Source organism: Cricetulus griseus, chromosome 2 (genome assembly GCF_003668045.3).
Source record: "Cricetulus griseus strain 17A/GY chromosome 2, alternate assembly CriGri-PICRH-1.0, whole genome shotgun sequence".
NCBI lineage: Eukaryota > Metazoa > Chordata > Mammalia > Rodentia > Cricetidae > Cricetulus > Cricetulus griseus.
In genome coordinates, this window is record NC_048595.1 from 439475515 (window position 1) to 439495436 (window position 19922).

General features: G+C 46.5%; 2 protein-coding genes across 4 annotated transcripts in view; both read left to right on the forward strand.

Moving 5' to 3' along the window:
- Positions 1–3277, forward strand: part of Sag (S-antigen visual arrestin) — a 40316-nt gene extending 37039 nt beyond the window's left edge. Inside the window, exons 13-15 of the mRNA XM_027396085.2 lie at positions 350–405; positions 2336–2345; positions 3034–3277. Of these exons, the coding sequence (XP_027251886.1) occupies positions 350–405; positions 2336–2345; positions 3034–3142 (175 nt within the window). The 3' untranslated portion in view covers positions 3143–3277. The remainder of the gene's footprint in view (positions 1–349; positions 406–2335; positions 2346–3033) is intronic.
- A 6509-nt stretch (positions 3278–9786) lies between these two features.
- Dgkd (diacylglycerol kinase delta) overlaps positions 9787–19922 on the forward strand; it is a 91683-nt gene continuing 81547 nt past the window's right edge. For 2 of the 3 annotated variants that reach the window (XM_027397484.2, XM_035441105.1), the window contains exon 1: positions 9836–9963. The gene's annotated coding sequence lies outside the window, so the exon portion shown is untranslated. Of the gene's footprint in view, positions 9964–19922 lie in introns of all 3 variants that reach the window. The other variant, XM_035441106.1, reaches the window with a different exon arrangement.

A 19922-nucleotide genomic window follows, 5' to 3' on the forward strand; every position in this document is an offset into this window, starting at 1 on the left:
AAGATCTGTGACTGTGTGTGTGATCTGTAACTGTGTGTGTGATCTGTGACTGTGTGTGTGATCTGTGACTGTGTGTGTGACTGTCTGTGTGTGTGATCTATAACTGTGTGTGATCTGTAACTGTGTGTGTCTGTAACTGTGTGTGTGTCTGTCTCTGTGTGTGATCTGTAACTGTGTGTGTGACGTGTAACTGTGTGTGTCTGTAATTGTGTGTGTGTCTGTCTGTGTGTGTGATGTGTAACTGTGTGTGTCTGTAATTGTGTGTGTGTCTGCCTGTGTGTGTGAGGTGTCAATGTGTGTGTGTGCCTGTGTGTGTACTCACCAGCCTGTGTTCTTCCTTTTTTTCTAGTGAAGTGGCCACTGAGGTGCCATTTCGCCTCATGCACCCACAGCCCGAAGACCCAGGTCAGTCATTCCCGTCACCCTGGAGGCCGCTTATCCATTAACCACGGGCAGACTTATTGTACACTAATGTATCTCTGGTTTTCCTCCACTATCCCTCTGAGTATGGGTGTCATCCACAGGGTGACCAGATCAGCCTGGATTGGAGAGAGCTAGCTCACTTACTGAGTCCTGGAAGCTCTGCTGTCCACAGGCCTTCATTTAGATTTAGAGATGATGTAAGGGACAAACCCTCTGAAGAGCCCCAGGCAATGCTTTATGTAGAAACAAAAGGCCTTTCATTTGGAAGTGTCAACAGGCATCTAGAAGGTGATACATATTTCTGAAAGCAGTGATAGTGATGAGATTACAGAAAATACTAGGAAAGGTCAGCCTGGATTCTGACTGTCTCCGTTCATTTGACGATCCATCCACACACTCTTGTGTGGATGCTAAATGAAGCCATTGTTGCACACATCTGTGAAAACACTGAGACTCTCCCACTGTCCCTGCAAACATGCGAATGGGATGGTGTGTGAGCTGAGCTAGGAGGTTCTGAGAAGAAAGTTAAATGGAAGTAGGTATGCTGGTGTATGCCTGCAATCCCAGTGCTCAGGAGGCTGAGGCAGGAGGATGGCAAGTTTGAGGCCAGCCTAGACTATAATAGCAAGACTATTAAAAAATAATGTCTCAAAATATCCTTGCCAAATATTTTAGATTTAAACCCTCAGTAGCCAAAAGCTTCCCTATGGGGGAAAATACAGTCTAGTCATGCATTTTTGTTCATTTATGTTTGTCTCATTAAAATTCTATTTTAAACAATTTTTGGAGACTAATCAGGGTGGCAATCCACTAAAACATAGATTCAAGCAGTCTTGAAAATGTGCTCCTCAATACTTTCCCTCCCTCCCCCTCCTTTCTTTCTCTTTTTCCCCTTTTTTTCTTTCTTCCCACCCCCATCCAGGAATGAGCTCAACATTTTACACACATTAGGCAAGTGTTCTAATACTGAGCCTCATCCCAAGTTGCTCAAAAAACTTTTTTCCCCTCAATGGTGTGAGATTCAGAGTTCCCTTCAAAGACATTGAAAACACAGTCTCCTGATGCTACAGTTATGCTGGGTAGTTTTCTAGAACTTTCTTTTATGTTTTGTTTTTTGAGTCAGGGTTGCTCTGTGTAGCCCTGGCTGTTCTGGAACTCACTTTGTAGACCAGGCTGGCCTTGACCTCACAGAGATCCTCCTGCCTCTGCCTCCTAACTGCTGGGATTAAAGGTGGGCACCACCACCACCTGGCTGTTTTCTGGAACTTTCAATATTGGCGACTTGCTTTGGAGAAAGTTGAGTTATTCTTCTCCCGTCACTTAGAGTATTTTCACAATCTGGTCACTACAGACCCTACATTAGACAACTCATAATTTTAGGATGAAACAGTGATCTTTTGTGCTCAAGATTTCAGAGAGTTGGGGCTGGAGAGATGACTCAAAACCCTGATGTCAGGGTTGCTGTCCTTGTGGTCTACCTCTTCAAGCTCAAGTTTCCTTCACTCAACAGTAAATAAAATTCTAGGCTATCTCTTTCCATGAGAACTTTCATTTTATCTTAAGGTTTTATTTTAATGCGGGTTGAATCTAAGGCCTAGAAGGTCTAGAAAGTGCTCTACCCTTCTTTTTGTTATTTTGAGATAGGGTCATGGTGGCACAGGCTTGTTACTTCAACCACCAGGGAGTTGAACAGGAGCATTGGGAGTTCAAAGTTAGCCTAGCAACTTAGGGAGAACCTATCTCAAATAAATAAATAAATAATAATAAAAAGTTGAAACCTGTCTGGGAGGCTGGACGCTCAAGGGCATCCTCCGTCTATGATGACTTTGCGGTTAACCTGGGATCCACAAATCCTCATTAAAAATAATTCATTCATCTTCATTTCTCCCCTCTCTCCATCCTGGGCCTACAGCAAAGGAAAGGTGAGCCATTTGAATGCTGCTCTGAGTTTTTTCTGTGTTTTGTGACTCCTTTTTCCCTACAGACTCCTCTCAGAATGTCTGTGCTAGTCCCTGTTTCCTTTTGCTTGTAAGAACTCAAGACGTGTACACAATAGATATGCTGTAGGTTCTCACAGTTTCCCTCTTGTTTTTGTTTGTTAAAGAGCTTTTAAGCACAGTCTGAGCTAGGCATGATGGCTTACCTTTTCATCCAGGTACATGGGAGGCTGAGGCAAGAGGATCACTTCAAATTCAAGGCCAGCCTAGTCTGTAGAGTGAGACTCTGTCATAAAAACAAAAGAAAAACAGAAAGACAACAAAAACCCTGAAAAATCCCTAAGGAAACAGGCATGGTCCCTGTTCCATACTGGGGAATGGCATGGTCCTTGTTCCCTCCTGGGACTGGCATGGTCTTTGTTCCCTCCTGGAACTGGCATGGTCCCTGTTCCATCCCGGGGAATGATATGGCACCTGTTCCCTCCTGGGACTGGCATGGTCCCTGTTCCATCCTGGGAATGACATGGCCCCTATTCCATCAGAGAGAACACATTCTACTTGGGTTGGTCTCTCTACTTGGATTACAGAAAGATTAGTGTTCTGTGTCATTCAGGATTTCATCTTCAGCTTCAGAGAGTAAGCACTGACTAACACATTATCTGTTTTCTTCTAGTGTTCAGGATGAAAATTTGGTTTTTGAGGAGTTTGCTCGACAAAATCTGAAAGATGCTGGAGAGAACACAGAAGAGAAGAAAGACGAGGAGGCAGGCCAGGATGAGTGAAGAGTTAGCCTAGATGCCAAGACATGGCTCATAGTTCTGGGTGCCTTGAGCGAGGCCCCCAGCGACCTCTTAGAGTTAGGCTAGACATGAAAGCATGAATGTTCCTGCCAGAAATAAAGTCTGTGGACCCTCTGATCATGACTCAGGCTGGTTAGCTGGGGCACTGGGTGATTGTCACTGACAAAGAGACTCACATACCTTTAGGGTCTCTGGAGCTTGGGAGTGAGGGCAACACTTAGAAGAAAAGGCAGCCTTTCACAGAGTGTCTCAGGGCCACTGTGTTATTCCAGTGGGGCCTGGAGGTCTCGAGGGTTTTCAAGTCCTGTTTCTCTGGACACACATGGGGTGGTGAGTAAGTTTAGTTTTCTTACCATTCCTGGCATCAGGGTCCCTTCAGCGCCTCCTGAGGTAACAGAGTAGAAAATAAATATAGACAAAAATACCATATGATTCCACTTTGGGGTCCAATCCCTGCATGAGCTTTCTTGCTGGTCAAGTTTCTACTAGACATAAGCAACCAAACCAGACTTGGTTAATAAAAGGGGGCAGAAGAGAAAAGGAAGCCCCTGGAGTATCCAGGAAACTGAACTGAACTGAGGAAGAACCTGAGTTGTCACATCAGTGTGGGTGGCAACTATCAAGGTCCTGGGAAATCAGCTCAGAGGCTGCCACCCCCAACCCCCAGGCCTTTCAGCACCCAGTCTCTGCTGTCTGGGTCCTGGATGGTACTTCTGGGGAAAAAGAATCTGGATGGCTCAACTTTGGCTTAGTGGACCAGCAGTGGTGGAGCACAGGCCTGGGGAAAAGGGTTTATCAAGACAGATGATAAACCTCATGACCTCATGATATTATTATTATTACAAAGAGGGGGAATGGAGAGTGCTTGGGGTCAGAGATGGAGGATGAGGCACAATAGTGGCTCTTCCAAGCCCTTTCAATCAGAAGGCCATTCCTGGCCGTAGTACCCAGCAACCTGTATTATACCAAACAATTCTCTTGGCAGCCACGGTGGAGGGGGGGTTCTTGGTGTGTTGGGGGCCGGGAGAGATGGAATGTATATGTGGCTGTCATCCATGTTTAGGAAGTAGATAAGAGGTGTCTGGAGACTTCTGTATAGTTCAGCCTACTCACAGTGTGTGTGTGTGTGTGTGTGTGTGTGTGTGTGTGTGTGTGTAACTAATTACTTTTCTTATCATTGTGGCAAAATACCTGACAAATGTAACTTAAGGAAGGGAGGTTTTATTTTGGCTTGTGGTGTGAGGAGAGAGAGTCCATTGTGATCCAGGAAGCATAGGAAGCTGATCCTGCTGCATCTGTGGTCAGAGAGAGATGAACACTGATGTTCAGCTTGCCTTCCCCCCTTTTCAGGTTAAATTTCCTTCCCTTGGTTAAACCTCCTTATAGAGACCCCCCCCCAGAGGTGTTTCTTAGGTGATTCTAGAGGCCACTCAAGTTGACAGTGTAAATTAACCTCCACAGGGTATACTCTTGGGATTGTGTTTCTGATGCCAAGAACAGCAGTAGAGAGCTGAGGTTCTGTGTGCATGAAAGTGTCAATATCCGAATTTCAGGCTGGTGTGTGCCATGATGCCTGGGATTTGGATGCAGAGGCATAGCTACTATCTTTGTCTCCATATCCAATGCACCGGGTCCCACACAGACAAAGCAAGGCTTGGATCTGTGTGCTGACTTTGAGGTCTCCTGGTCCTGGCAGAGACGAGGACTCATTTCTGAAGCTAAGGAAAAAAAAAAAAAAGTAGAAACTTGTGGGTTAGCGCGGCAGACACAGACTATCTTTTCTTCCTCCCAAGCTGGGGAAAGAGTTGCACACCCCTGTCGTGGTGCCCAGGGGAAGGGATGGCATGCTTTTGGGGGAGCCCATAATGTTTCCTCATGATCTAGTCCCACTGCCTTTTGACTGAGCACAGTCTGCAGTGGTTAGCTCCTGGTGGGTGGAGCTCCCTGCCAGCCAAGTAGGCTGGGGCTCTGCCTAGTAGCTCCTGGTGAGAGAACCATCCTGTTGGTTCCTGCATTGCTTGACCCCAGGACATCCTAAGTCAGAGTGGACATTAATAGGCCCGACCTTTGGAGCTTTGTGGGTGAGAAAGCCAGGAGGGAAGGGCTGAAGCTGGAGCCCTGGAGACCAGAGGTCAGAACAGCCCTTGCCCTCCAAGTTATTTTGGTGCTAAAACATCCAAAACAGGCCTCCAGGTGCTGGTTTGTTTACACTGCAGCTGCAGAGGGAGTAGGGGCAGGAAACGAGCAGAGCAGCCGTGTGTTGTGTGTGTGTGTGTGTGTGTGTGTGTGTGGGCTCAGCTCAGTCTGCACATATGTGTTCTTTGCTGGCATGCAGAACTCTCAAGAGACAGGAAGTCTGAGGGCAAGTTGAATATGTGGTCCAGAATTTTAGGGACAGGTGCAAAAACAAAACAAAAAACGGTACAGTTGACTGTTGTATGGACAAAGAAGCATTTGGGACAAAGTTGGTGGAAGAATTTGATGGCAAGTGCCTTTATTCATTGCGTCACCCTAAGAAATACTGTGTTTTTTTTGTTTATTTTGTTTTCTTTTGAATCCCTTCTTTCTATCAAAAGGGTCTTGGGTTCAAAGTCAGGTTGTCAGGCTTGGCAGCAAGTGCCTTGACTCACTGAGCTCTCTCCCCAGAGCAGTGGAAGAACTTGGGACAGAGTTCAGCATTCAGCAAACAAAGCACTGGAGAAACATGGATTCCTGCCATTTATTGAGTGCCTGCCTTGTGCCAGGCACTTCACATACTATCCAGTTGCTCCAACAGGTTGTACTACTACCCATTTGTTAGGTGAGAAACTCAGTTCAGAGAGAGTAGGTAGAAGAGTTTGGCAGGGCAGAGAGGAGAGCAGAATGTTTATGACTAAACAATGGCTTTTCATGTGTAGTTGTATGATAGGATAGAGCCCTCATGGGGCTGCTGCTTTATCCAGTGGCCTCATTTCGCAAAGCTATAGTAATACAATATCGCAGGCATGTGCCTACCTTGGTGTAGCCCCCCTTTCTGGCTTGGATCTCCCTGATGGTCCCTCTTTTCCTGTGTGAATGTACTACTCTGCATTTTTTTTTTTCCACATCTAAACTCCTTTGAGGGCTGTTGGTTTTCTGGCTCTTTTGGCATGTTTTATTGCCCGTTTCCCCATCCGTTTCACAGGCCAGATAGAATACAGGTCCCAGGGTGGGGTGGGGCACGTAGGGGTAGAGGTCATGCACATTTAGAAGTTTGCATGTGTGGGGGGGTGTTCTTGTGGTTGTCACAAATGTCCTGGGGACCAGGAAGTCTCTCAGTCACACTCAGTGAGAAGCTGTCCTGCTTCATGGAGAATGAGGGTCATCCCAAGCTCTTAGGTAGAGACATCCTAGTCAGGTTCTTTCTGACGAGACCTCTTCCTTGTATGTCACAGAGACTGATGAAGTTGGATGTGAGATGTGTTATTACTGCCACCTTGGTATGCCCTCCAGGTGGGGTAAACTCAGGGCACAGCACATCATTAGACATGATTCATTGTGTGACTCACTCAGGGAAAGAGGCACCAGAGGGAATGCTCTTTTCCTAGCCAGCCGCCTTGGGGAGTTGATGGCTCAGCCCTTCCTGAGATCTCCAAGGGAACCACACTGTGCATTTACCAGGGAACAAAAGAGCTTCTTCACGTGTCAAAAAAAAAAAAAAAAAAAATCATGTTTAAGTTCGGTTTCTTTGCCTTCAGAGCATAATGTAATTCTTTTCAAGCTTAATACCCTTTTCCTAAGCACATGTTTTATTTCAAATAGTTTTAGATTTACAAAAAAGTAAGCACAGAAGGACCCACAGTTTCCCTGTTATTAATATCTTACATCAGTGCAGTACAGTGGCTGCACCAAGCAAATTGGCATTGACACATTCTTATTAAACTAAACACATACTTTGTTCAAATTTCCTTACCTAATGGCCCTTTTCTGTTCCAAGATCATGTCTCAGATCCATGCGACACAGTCATCTTGTCTCCCTAGGCTCTTTGGCTGTGACAATCTCCAGGGCTTTTTCCCAATTGCAGCTATCTATTCATTCATCCCCCTATCCAGCCCTGACTTCTCCCTGCCAACTGCCGTTGCTATCATGTTCTTACCCATGGTTTTCGTTTATAAAAATCATGAACTCTGGAGACTGGATGTACCCTGAGCTTCTAGCAGGTGTAGTCAACACACTCAGCATCTCAAGCCAAACCCACTCTTCCTTATGTGTTGGAGCTCTTACTGATGATGCTGCCATCCCCAAAGAGCCCCCCATGGAAAGGCACCCAGATTCCCACTCCCCTTTTGCACTCTGAGTAGTTGGTCATCTTCCGCTTCTGCTTTGTCTCCAGCCCATCATCCCTATTGCTAAGGCTACCACCTTGGAGCTGGCCCAAGGTTACAAGCCCTTTCTAATGCTTTCCCTGTCTCTAATCCCTTTCTAATCCACAGTGCAATTCTCTGTCTAGGCGCTTTGTTTTCCTTCCCCTCCTCCTCTTTGTCTTTCTTCCTTTATTTGGGATAGGGTCTTGCTAATAGTTCAGGATGACTTCAAATTCGGGATCCTCCTGCCCCAGCTCCCTGAGTGCTGGGATTGTAGAAATGTGTTTGGAATTCTGACCTCATCTTAACATTGCTTCCTTTTATAAAAACACTTTTTACATTTAAAAAGTTTATTTGGTGGTGTGAATAGGCCTGTGTGTACCATGGCACATGCATTGAGGTCAGAGGACAGCTTGTAGTTTTTTTTTCTTTCTTTCCAACATCTGAGTTCTAAGGATTGAGCTGAAGCTTGCATCCTTGACAGTGGGCATGTTCCCTTGCTAAGCCATCGCACTGTCCCCACAGTCACCTTCTAAAGGCCCACTGTCACACACAGTCACATTCTTGTGACTTGAGGGCCTTGAGGTCCAGACTTCAGTACTGAATTATGGTGAGCTTCCTTCAGTCCCATACTCTGTCTTTCTGTCCATGCTCTACCAATGATATGAACTTTCCCCAGGTCTTGGCTTCCTGGGAGACCAACCCTGCAGCACCCAGACTCAGGAAATCAGTTGGTCTGAGTTCACGCCCTGCCTCCTTGGCATACTTAAGGAGTGATACCTGTGACTTTCATGTCAGGGGCATCATTCCCCATTGGTCCTGTGTCTCATTCAGCATGTACAGTTGCTCTATGTTTGGGAGTCTTCACTAGCAAGTGCAGTAGAACTTGCCTGTGATGGAAGTACACCCCCTCTGGTAGCTGTTAAAGCCACATGTGGCTACCGAGTGCTCCAAATGTGATGAGTGCTGATGAGGAACTGAAAATGCTTTTTAGTTAATTGGAGGTATCTATCTATCTATCTATCTATCTATCTATATTTAATGTTTGGTTCTTTTTAAAAATGTCATTCTAGATCTTAGGCTGGCCACAAACTCTCTAGTGCTAGGAAACTGGGATTTAAATATAAGTAGTTGCATGTAGCTAGTGGCTATAGCACAGGGTGGAGTGTCCTGGTTCACCCAAGGGGTCTCAGGTCGTTTCCACAACATTCCTGCATTGGGCCTCTGAGGTCAGTGTCCTGGCCTCATCTTTCTGCCAAATGGTGGTGTTTGACTTGTATTGCCTCTGGAAAGAGTTGCCCAATGTTGTGAGGCCCAGAGCTTGCTGACTGGTGATTAGGACAGAGGTCCCTGGTCTCTAGCAGCAGCCTTCTGGAAGGGTGAAGGAACAGCTAGTCAGTCCCTTACTGACTTACCCCTTCCAGCCAGGCACAGAAGGATAGCACATTCTCCTGGATGGCACTGAGGCCCTTTCCATCTCAAGGTGCCCCAAACACCCCAAACTCACCTCCTCTTTTGCCCCAGTGCAGAGTTCATTCTGATCACTTCTGCCTTCCTTTAGTGCTCCATCACCCCCTTACGAATCTCAGTTCTCTTCTCTATCTCTCAGCCCCACCCAGTAATGCTGGGTGGCCACTTACCTCAACACTTCAAAGCCTGGATCATAGGTCCCGGCTTTGTGACCCAGCCAGGACCAGCTTCACACTCCCCACCCGTCTCCCCCAGAGTACTTGCTGCCCTCAGGCCTCAGCAGGAAAGGCCAGTCCCTACTCTGGTCCTCAAAGCCTCATTTGACCCCACAGCTCTCCAGTTTTTATCTTGATGCCATTTTCCTCCCTCTAAGTCACAGTTTCTTTTCTTCCTTGCTTCTGGGCCTTTGCACAGATCTGGCCTCCTCCTAGAACACTTTCTCCATCTCTCCTTTACAGTGGCCTTAACAGAAAGAAGTTCTGTCTTCTCTCCCTCCCTGTGTGCTGCATGCACGCAGCATCCCCTCTGCAAACTGTTTCACCAACATAGCCCAGCGGCCTCCTAGAAGTCACTTACACTTGGGTTTGAAAACAGAAAAGTGTACTTAGAAACAAGAAACAGAAATGGTGTTCCAAGAAGAAAACGACAGAAGGCAGACGAAGGAAAGAGATGGGTTGGGCAGAAACAACCAGCGAGGGCCGATCAAGCCCGCGTCTGCGGCCACTGCCTATGGGGGCGCGGTGGGGTGGGGCGCCCGGCCTCTAGGCCCCGCCCCGTCTCAGGCCCCGCCCCAGGCGCTCGGCCCATCCCATCCCGCCCGCCCCGCCCCCCGCAGCGCGCGCGCTGGCCGGCAGCATGGCGGCGGCGGCGGGCGCCCTCCGCCGGGTCCGTCTCAGCCGCCTCCGCCGCCGCCGCCTGAGGAGTCTTCCGACAGCGAACCCGAGGCTGAGCCCGGCTCCCCACAGAAGCTTATCCGTAAGGTGTCCACGTCGGGCCAGATCCGGCAGAAGGTGAGCCCGCGGCGTCGGCCGGGCGCGCGCCCCTCACGCCGCGGTCCCTGCCGAGGCCCGTGACCGTGTGCGAGCGGCCGCCCAGGCCCTGCCCGGCCGAGGTTCCGCGGTCGCTGCCGCCGGGCCAAGCGCGCCACCGCCTAACGGGCCGCGGGGCCGCGGGGCCGGGGCCGCGGGGACTGGGCGCAGGTGGGCGCCGCCGCTGAGGAGACTGAGGCCCAGCGTGCTGCTGCTGCTGCTTGCTGGGTCGCTGCGGGGACCACAGGCGCGCTCTCCCCGAGGCCCTGGGGTCTGTACGTCTGGCAACCGGGTGCTGCTTCCGGTACTCACCTGTGTTGGGCTTACCCTCCAGGGTTCACCCGGCCGCGGGGTCCTCACCTACCCCCAGGTCTCGAAAGGGCAGGGATGCGCGTGCAGTGGCCGCTTCTCTCCCTTCCTCCCTCTCTCCCTCCCTCCCTCCCTCCCTCTTCGGGAAAGCCGGGACTCCTCACCCGCTGGGCTCAGAACTCTCCGTGGAGAACTCCAGCCACTCGGGATGCTGTGCAGAGAGACGCATGCCTTTTTGTTTTCTTTCTCGAAGAATAAAGTTGCACCCTTTGCCTTTTTCCCTTTTTTGTTCCTCTTGAAAACTGCGTGTGGTTTCTTGCTGAGGTGAGCCCTCCTTGTTGGAAGGGCTCCCTCAGGCAGGTGGCTGGACAGGTGGCGGAGAGCAGGTTGCCACCGTGGGGCATCCCTGGCAGTTCCGGCTGGCACGGGCTTGCTCATTCTACTGCAGTGCGCTTTTCCTCCGAGGCCAGTTAGTTACCCTTTACTGGAAGAGCCATTTCTTGCTTTATCATCTGTCAGCCTCTGTTACTTGCGATTGGGTGTGCGGGGCGCATTTAGGTGCTGCTGTGTTACACTGTTGTGACGTACCCCAGTCATTCAGCACATGGGATCGAACACCTGTGCTATCTAGCACTAACAGCCCCAGTGGTGATAGAGCAATTGTATGTAACAATTCTCCAGTTTCTCTTGGGTTAGCTTTGAGCATTTTACTTATTTAGAATTGGTGGTAACTAGTATCCCGCATTGTGCTCTTAGGGACTGAACACGCAAGTGGAGCAGTTAAATGACTTGCCCAGGGTGGCAGAAGTAGTAAAACATGGGTCTGGGTTTGAACCTTGATGAGGATCTCAATTTCTCCATCTCGGGGTTACCTGGCAGGCAGGGAGAGGACCCCTGCACTTGTGACATTATAGCATAATGCTATGGAAGATTTGAACCTTTCGTCTGAAAGTTTAGGCACACCTGGAACAGTCAGTGAGTCAGATTGTGTGGGAGAGGCAGGAATGATCAGCCAGGGGCAGATTTGAAGGGTCAGCCTGCACTGCACCAGTGAAGGCCACTCTAAGCATGGGAGTGAGGGGAGATGCACCCCAGGAACATGTTTAGGGAGCCCAGATACTGATAGGAATGCCCTTTCCTAGTGCTTGGTCTTTAAGATAGGTACTGGTGTGAGGCAGATACGACCCTGTGACTGAAGGGAGTGATGAATGAAGGCCAAGATCGTGGTGGAGAGGGTGGACTTCTCTGAGGGTCAAGTGAGACCAGCATTTTATTGGTCAGGAGGTGTCTCCCTGCCTTTCCTCAGGATGAAGACAATGGCTGCAGCACCAGCTGTTCTGGTTGGTGGGGGGAGTGGTGGTTATGGTGTTAAAAATACATCCCGAGGACTTGCGTTCAGAATACATTCACATCTGCTGTACAGATAGCTCAGGGCTGATTTTTCTTCTGGGTTGCTAGCGCTTGTCAAGATGTGGGAAATGTGAGGTCTAATGTGTGTGCAATAACTCCCTTTTGTAGCAGAGAGGCCATTCACAAAATTTTTCTGGTATATGTGTGTGGTACATAGTGCAAATTTCCAAATGATGGGATCAGAACCCTCTCTGTTTGACTAGAGGAATTTAGTTCAGGGGAGCTGTGGCACAGGTGCTGGAGAACAGAGCATGGAAGCTTCGGGCAGTGAGGCAATTCAGAGATGAAGCAACGTACAGGAAGCCACTGCTACCACAGAGTGGAGGGACAAAGGTCAAAGGGAGGAGACGACATCAGGCTCCGGGGGCAGCGGGCTCCTCCAGAAGCTGAAATTGTGGAGTCCCACCTGGTGGAGCTCTGGGAGAGCAGAACATACACTGATCCCCTCTGCCTGGGCACCCTGCCTGTAAAGGTCACCTCTTCTGCCATTTGAAACACATCAGAAGAACCAGAGATGGATCCGAGGTCCAGCTGGCCGAGAACCAGCGCTGTATGACAGGTTTTCAAAAACATTAGTTTACCGCAGCCTCCAGCCGTCTTAATTTAGGGGAGAATTGGTAGTGGTCCTCAGATTTTAGTGTGCAGACACATCCCCTGGGGACCCTGTTAACTCCCTGATGCTGGGTGAGGAGGACTGGGGCCTTGGAATGTATATTTTTAGCAGGCTCCTGAAGTCATTGATACTGCTGTCCAGGAAGCATGCTTTGAGAAGGAAGACCCTAGGGCGGCCCTGTAGAGGAAGAAGCCTTACCTATCTCTACATACACCCTCTGGTCATACGCAATTCTGAAAATTTTCCTCCAAGGCTCTCCTGAAATTCGATGTGTGTGGATTTGGGATGACCATTTATGACATGTTTGATTGGTTTCTTTCCCCCCTTGTTTGAATTCTTTGTAGTTGAAACTGCCCACAGAAAACACATGGCTTCCTTTGTGTTTTCTGACCACATAGCTAGGGTGGAAAGAGAAGAGAAAACAGGTAATGCACTGAACAGTGAGCTCATTAGCACTCTGGAGCATAATTTGAAATTTGAGTAAAGAGCAGTGTAATTCTTTGAAGCTATTATTTAAGATAGAATTTTGTTATGTTTTTAAAAATTTAACTTTAACAAAAATTTAAGTATGGAAATGTTTGCATTTTCTTTCTTTCTTTCTTTCTTTCTTTCTTTCTTTCTTTCTTTCTTTTTTTGAACTAGGGTTTCTCTGTGTAGCCTTGGCTGTCCTGGAACTCCCTTTGTAGACCAGGCTGGTGTCAAACTCAGATATCTGCCTTCCTCTGTCTCTGATTGCTGACTTAAGGCATGCATCACACCTTGAAGAAATGTTTGTATTTCTGAGTTTTTTTTTTTTTTTTTTTTTTTTTTTTTTTTTTTTTTTTTTTTCTTGTTTGAGACAGGGTTTCACTGTTTAACCCCTGGCTGTCCTGGAACTCACTTTGTAGAAAAGGCTGGTCTCGAAACAGAGAGGTGCCTGCCTCTGCCTCCTGAAGTGTTAGAGTTAAAGGTGTGCGCCACCACCGCCCTGCTCAAGTTTTATTTTTTATTTTACTGTTTGAAGGGACAGGATCTCATCTAGTTCAGGCTAGTCTTGAAGTGGCTACACAGTTGAGGATGACCTCTCGTCCTCTTGTCCCGCCTTCTCACTGTGTGCCACATGCCCACCACTCCTAGCCTAGGTTTTGCAGTTCTGGAAATTAAATTCAGGGCCTCAATGCTAGAAAAGCTGCCTACCAACTGAGCTATATCCCCAGCCCTCAAGTTTAAAAGATTTGAAAAACTCAGGTTTATGAAACATAACTCTGGCTGGGAAGGTAGATTAAATGCTTACCTAGCCTGGGTGAAGCCCTGCAGCACATAAACCAGGTGTGATGGGGTTTGTCTGTAATCCTAGTCATTGGAGGTGGGAGCAGGAGAATCAGGAGTTTAGGGTCATCCTTGGAAAACATCCTGTTCTTTAAAAAGTGGTGGGGATGATAACTGACATGCCATTTGATTTACTCATGTAAGCAATATGGTTCGGCTGAGCATTGTGGCACACATCTGTAATCCCAGGTGCTCTGGAGGCTGAGGAAAGAGGGTCTGGAATAGCCTGGGTTATATTAACAAGATCCTGTCTTAAAAACAAAAACGAAACAAGGGCTGGAAAGATAGCTCAAAGGTTAAGAGCACTGGCTGCTCTTTCAGAGGTCCTGAGTTCAATTCCCAGCAACCACATGGTGGTTCACAACTGTCTGTAATGAGATTTGGTGCCCTCTTCTGGCCTGCAGGCATGTAGGCAAACACTGTATACATAATAAACAAATAAATCTTAAAACAAAACAAAAACTGTATAGTTGGGTGGCTTTTAGAATATTTACAGTTGTGCAACTGTCACCACAGCCAATTTTACAACATTTTTATCACCAGTTTCCTCTCAGCTCCCTCAAACCTAGGTGACTACATATGTACTTTGTGTCTGTGCTTGTCCATGCCGATTATTTTCTAGAACTAGAGTCATTTAGTATGCTGTCTCTTGTGTTTTGTTTCTTTCATTCAGCTGTTTGTTTTTAAGTTGGCATGTAAAGTGATGGGCTATATTAGAGTACTCATACGTATATCATATATTGTACTTTATATTCAGTGTATTTTTCAGGATTCTTCCAAGTTATAATGTGTCATTACTACATCTCTTTATTATTTAATATTCCACAATAGAGGGCTGGAGAGATGGCTCAGAGGTTAAGAGCACTCGCAGCTCTTCCAGAGGTCCTGAGTTTAATTCCCAGCAACCACATGGTGGCTCACAACCATCTGTAATGAGATTTGGTGCCCTCTTCTGGCCTGCAGGCATATGTGCAGACAGAACACTGTATACATAACAAATAAATAAACCTTTAAAAAAATTTCCACAATAGAGATATGCTTCATCTTATACAGTTAATGGATATTGGGGTTACTTTTGCTTTTTGTGTACATTTTGTGTATGTGTGTAGACATGTCTTCATTTCTCTTGAGTATATACCCAGGAGTAGAATTTTTGGGCCATATGGAAACACTGTTTAACCTTTTGATCAATTGCTAGGATGTCTTATGAGTGGCTGCACCATTTTACATTTTCAACAGCAGTGTGTGAGGAGGAGGCTCCAGGTCTCTGTATTCTTGCTCATACTTATCTTTTTTTCTATACCTGTTCTAGTAGGTGTGAAGTGGTGTAAGTTTTTTTTTTCTCTTTTCTGTGCTAGAGATGAAACCAGGGCCTCATGTAGGCTAGGCAGGTGCTGTACCATTGAGCTACTCTTCTAGCCCCTATAAATGTTCAAATGTTCCACAGCATTTACTGTATTATAAAGTCACATGTTCTGGGGTCATCTCCCAACTAGAACAGCAACTTCTAGATGGAGAAACCCTCCCATCAGTGGGAGGTTTAAGGTTGAAACCCAGAAAACAATAGCTTCTATAACAAGCTGTTCTGGTTGGTCTCAGTAAGGTCTCTAGGTCTTGAGGTGTCAAGTGTTGTGCCAGGCACTTGGTGCCCACTTGAACAGCACAACTTTCAGAGAGGTAAGCCAAGAGTCCAGACAATCTGGAAGGACAACCATGAGGTTAACCAGAAAAGGTGATGCTAATGAGATCAGAGTGCTTTGAGAAGACATTAAGGTGACACCTGACCACAGGGAGCACACCTGTGCCTGCTTGAGCCACATTGGTAAGTGCAATGCTAAGTTGCAGTGTCTGATGTGAGATACTGGCTAGGCTCTGGGGAGGACCATGGCCCTTGATGAATGTGAATGTGACAATTGAATTGCATTTTTCTTTGAGATTAGGACTGGGGTCTGTAGTGAACATAGTATCTCCCCCAAATCTGATGTAGCCCAACCTCAGATATGGCCTTATTGAGTCTTTACAGTTAGCTAAAGATCTTAAATTTAGGGTGAACTCTGATGTCTGGGGTGTTTTTATAAGAAAAACTTTGGACCCAGAGAGGAAGAAGTCATGTATAAACAGCTTGGTACTGGTGCTAGCAAGATGGCTCAGCACTTGCCTGGTAAGCATGGCAGCCTGTTTGATATCTAGAATCCACCTAAAGGGGAAGCAAAGAGCCAGATCCACAGGATTGTCCTCTGACTTCCCCACACATGCATTTTATTTATAGAAATAAATAACTGGTGGGGGCCGGGGGGGGGGGAGGGACGGACCCAGCTGAATATTGCCACAACCACAGACTCCAGTCTAGGGGGAGCTAGAAGACTAGTGCTTGGAATCTGCTGGAACCAGCAGAGGAGGGGTGGCTTTATTGAATCCTGCATTTCAGACATAGACTCCAGCACTGTGACAATACATTTTCCATGTTTCAGCCTTGCAGGCTGTGGGGCTTGGTTACAGAGGTCCTGGATGTTAGCAGAGAGTATCCTGAGGCTGACACTGAAGGGGCTGGGAGGTTGTACTCTGTTGGGGAGTGCCTCTGGCAGGCTGAAGTGTCAGGTTGGGGCAAAAGGCAGAAGTCCTGGATGGATTTTCTCCTTTAGTTTAGGATCCTCAAAAGCCACTTCTAAGGAATGTTATGAAGTAGAAGTAATAGCATGGAAGGACTAAAGGCTTGTTTGAAATCATCAGTCCCACAAAGTCAAAGCCATGCTGGAATGCCAGGCCTTGAGATTCCTCAAAGAAGCACCTCGAGGATGTGCACCTGTCAGATTTTAAACTCAGAATAAAGAGGTGACATACAGGGAAGCAAGGCTTCTGAGATAAGCCAGAGGACAACCAGCTGTAGAGGCAGATCAGGGAGTCAAGGCTCTAGAGATAAAACCGACATGGGCTAGAGGGATAGCAGATTAAGTGCACATTCTTTTCTTGGACAAGACTCAAGTTCAATTCCTAGCACCCATGTTTGGCAGCACCAACTGCCTGTAAGTCCATCTCTAAGAATTATGGGCACCTGCACTCATGTGCGCACACACACACACACACACACACACACACATACACACACACACAAATAATAATAAAAATAGCTGGGTGTTGGTGGTGCACGCTTTTAATCCCAGCACTTGGGAGGCAGAGGCAAGTGGATCTCTGAGTTTGAGGACAGAATGAATTCTAGGACAGCATGAATTCTAGGACAGCCAGGGCTATACAGAGAAACCCTGTCTCAAAAAAAAAAAAAAAAAAAAAAAAAAAAAAAACCAAGAACACAAACAAAACCATTTATCTATATGGAATAAGTGGCAGAATAGAGGATTTAATTTTCTCCATTTTATACACTCAGATTAGTATTACACTTAAAGGCTAAAAACTAGTGTGTAAAAGCTGGAAAAAAGACAATTGCAATGCCCAGGAAGCACCACTCAGATAACTTACTAATTGCAAAGGACCCCATATCTCCATGAAAACATCTAGTGATGACATCTCAGAGGGACAAGATGACAGCTTCTGTGGAATGCATGATAGAATTCAGAGCTTTCCATACTCAGAGCTTCCCCAAACACCAGCCTGAATCTTAAGGAGTCTCTGAGACCTCTCATTTCCAGGTTACAGGAAACAGAGGATAAAAGAACAATGTGAAAAGACCCATAAGGAAGCAATCAGACAGAGCTCTTACAAGACAGCCGCCCTTACCTCTTAAGCATTTACTGTCAATGGTGGAGAGAAACGGAGGGAGGGAGCTGTTATTGTTTGAGAAACTAGAGCTAAGATAACAAGCTCAACGCATGAATTGACTAGTGCCTGTCCTAAGAGGGAAGCCATAAAAGACACTTGGGTTGGGTCAGGGAAATGTAAAAATTATCTGGATATCTGATGTTAGTGTGTTACCATTATGTTTAGGGGCAAAGACCTAATGTGATTGAGGAAAAACTGTGGTATGTTTAGGAGGCACCTGCTGAGGTATTTTTGGATGGCCTGCAGATCACTCTTCTGTTGAAACCAAGTCACTCACCTTTCCCAGCCTTCACTGCAGCTCCTTTCATCTCCTCACCTTTCTTCCCTGCCTTCCCTCCTGTCTCTGAACACATTACTCCACTGACACCCTGACTTGTCTCTAGGCTGAGACAAAGTATCCCCATAGCTGCCACATGGTGATTTGGGACTGGGTGGAAAAGAGGGAATGGCTTAATCCAGGATAACACACAGGTGGGGATGATGAGAATAAAACCCCCAAGCTGGTCCTTATTCGCTCATGGCATCTGCCTCAGAAAAGAGCCTCACTGTCTCATGAGAGTCATCAACCTCCTCTTCCCCAGCACCTATACAACACAGCAGAGTCCTCTCTTAGAACTCTTTCAAACCCAGCCAACTCCATCCACCCTGGTGCAGGCTGCCATCATCCCTACCTGTGGAGACTGGCAGCATCCTCTCAAGCAACCAACCAGAGCTATCTTGTCTATCTGGACCCTAACAGACTTCTTACCTCTTAATTTGGCTTCCAACATAGCTCTGCAGCCTCCTTTCCCCTGTGCCTGTAACTGCTTTTAGCTGATTTCCTCAGTCCCTCCTGCCATACTTGTGCATATTCTTTATTAGCCCCCCTTTAAACAAAGCGTTCTGTTTTCTTTGGATTCAGTTTGTTGCTTCTTGAATTTCATGCCTTTCCAAACTGAAAAGCTGTGGATTCCTTCCAGACTAATATGGTTTGATCAAGCAAGACCCCCTGAAGAAGTGGCCCAACTGATCCTACATCCAAAACAGCTGAGATGATGCAGTCACAGACCACTACAGCCAGGATTTCTGGGTTTTCTCAGTATCCCCATGACATCGTCCCCAACCAGCAGGAAGCAGTTTGGGATGAACGACGCCCAAATTCCCAAATACTGTTTATAAATGTTTGTTTTCATTTAAATGGGGTTGGTTATAAATGGTAATGATCACAGTCAATCTCTTTTTAAAAGAAAAAAAGAATAGGATATGGATATGAATATATTGGTATGGATTTTCATTTATTGATACAACTTTAAGGTCAATTTTGTAATATGTATATCTCTCCTCTTGTTTGGGTATTGTGTTTATACAGATCTTTTAAAATGTAATGCATAATTAAATACAGATTATATAGTCACCTATAATGTCAAAACTTACAGTTAGGCTAGTTAAGTTTTCTAGATATACAAAGATGTATTCTTCAAATGTTTCAAAGACTTACAGAATATATGGCATTTAAATGGCTTAGGGTTTTTCTTGACAATGAGACACAACTGCTCCTGGCACACCAATTACGTCAGAAAGGAGAATGGGCATCAGAGAAACTCCTTATGGAGTTTGCTTTCAACATGGCAAGATTAGCCATTTGGGCAAGAAACTGCTTTTGCCTGGACTGTTTGTTGCTGTATAAACTGGACATGCAGGACCCACAAGAAAGTGACTGCTAAACTTACAAATCAAGACAGTACTAAAGGGTTCCTACTGAAATGGAGAAGTGTGCCAGACACACTGTGGCCTATGGGCTGAAAATGGATGCCCCAACGTTACAGGGGAACTTTGGGTGACTGTCCAGGTAGCGGATGTCTCTGTCAATTCTAGAGTTTATATATTCTCCTTCTGTGGTCTTTGATAAGTTGAAGACAGATAGTTGTGGTTATAGTTTTCTTCAGTTATTATACAAGATAAGTTACCCTTCTTTTTTTTTAGACAGAAAAGAGGAGATGATGGGGGAGTTCTTTCTGTGTATATGTTTATCTTATTGGTTGATAAAGTACTGTTGGCCAATAGGAAAGCAAGATAAGTGGGACTAGGAGTCAAGGAGGATTCTGGGAAATGTAGTAAAGAAGTGTTGTGATCCAGGCAGGAAGAGACATAACAGGGAGACTCATATATAAGCAAGGGCAAGAAGGAAGTGGTCCCTTTTCTCTCTTCCTTCTGCTCGCTACTCTGCAGTTGCCATGTGACCCGGGAAGAGGACGCCAGCAGAAGGCGTTCTCCATAAGATAAGTCTTATGATTATGGATGATAATTAAGACTGAGCTAGCAAGTAAGAAATCCTAGGGATTGGCCAGCAGCATTGTACCTAATATAAGTCTCTCTGTGTTACTTGGGACCTTAACGTGGCAGCTGGCGGAACTTAGGCAGCCTGGTGAAAAGCGCCCATGTGGCAGCAGGACTCAGGTGGCTTGGCGAAAAGACTTATTGTTACAGTCATCTTTTCTAAAGTAACTGATTGGAATTTCCTCTAGAGGTAGTCCAGCTACATCCTCCA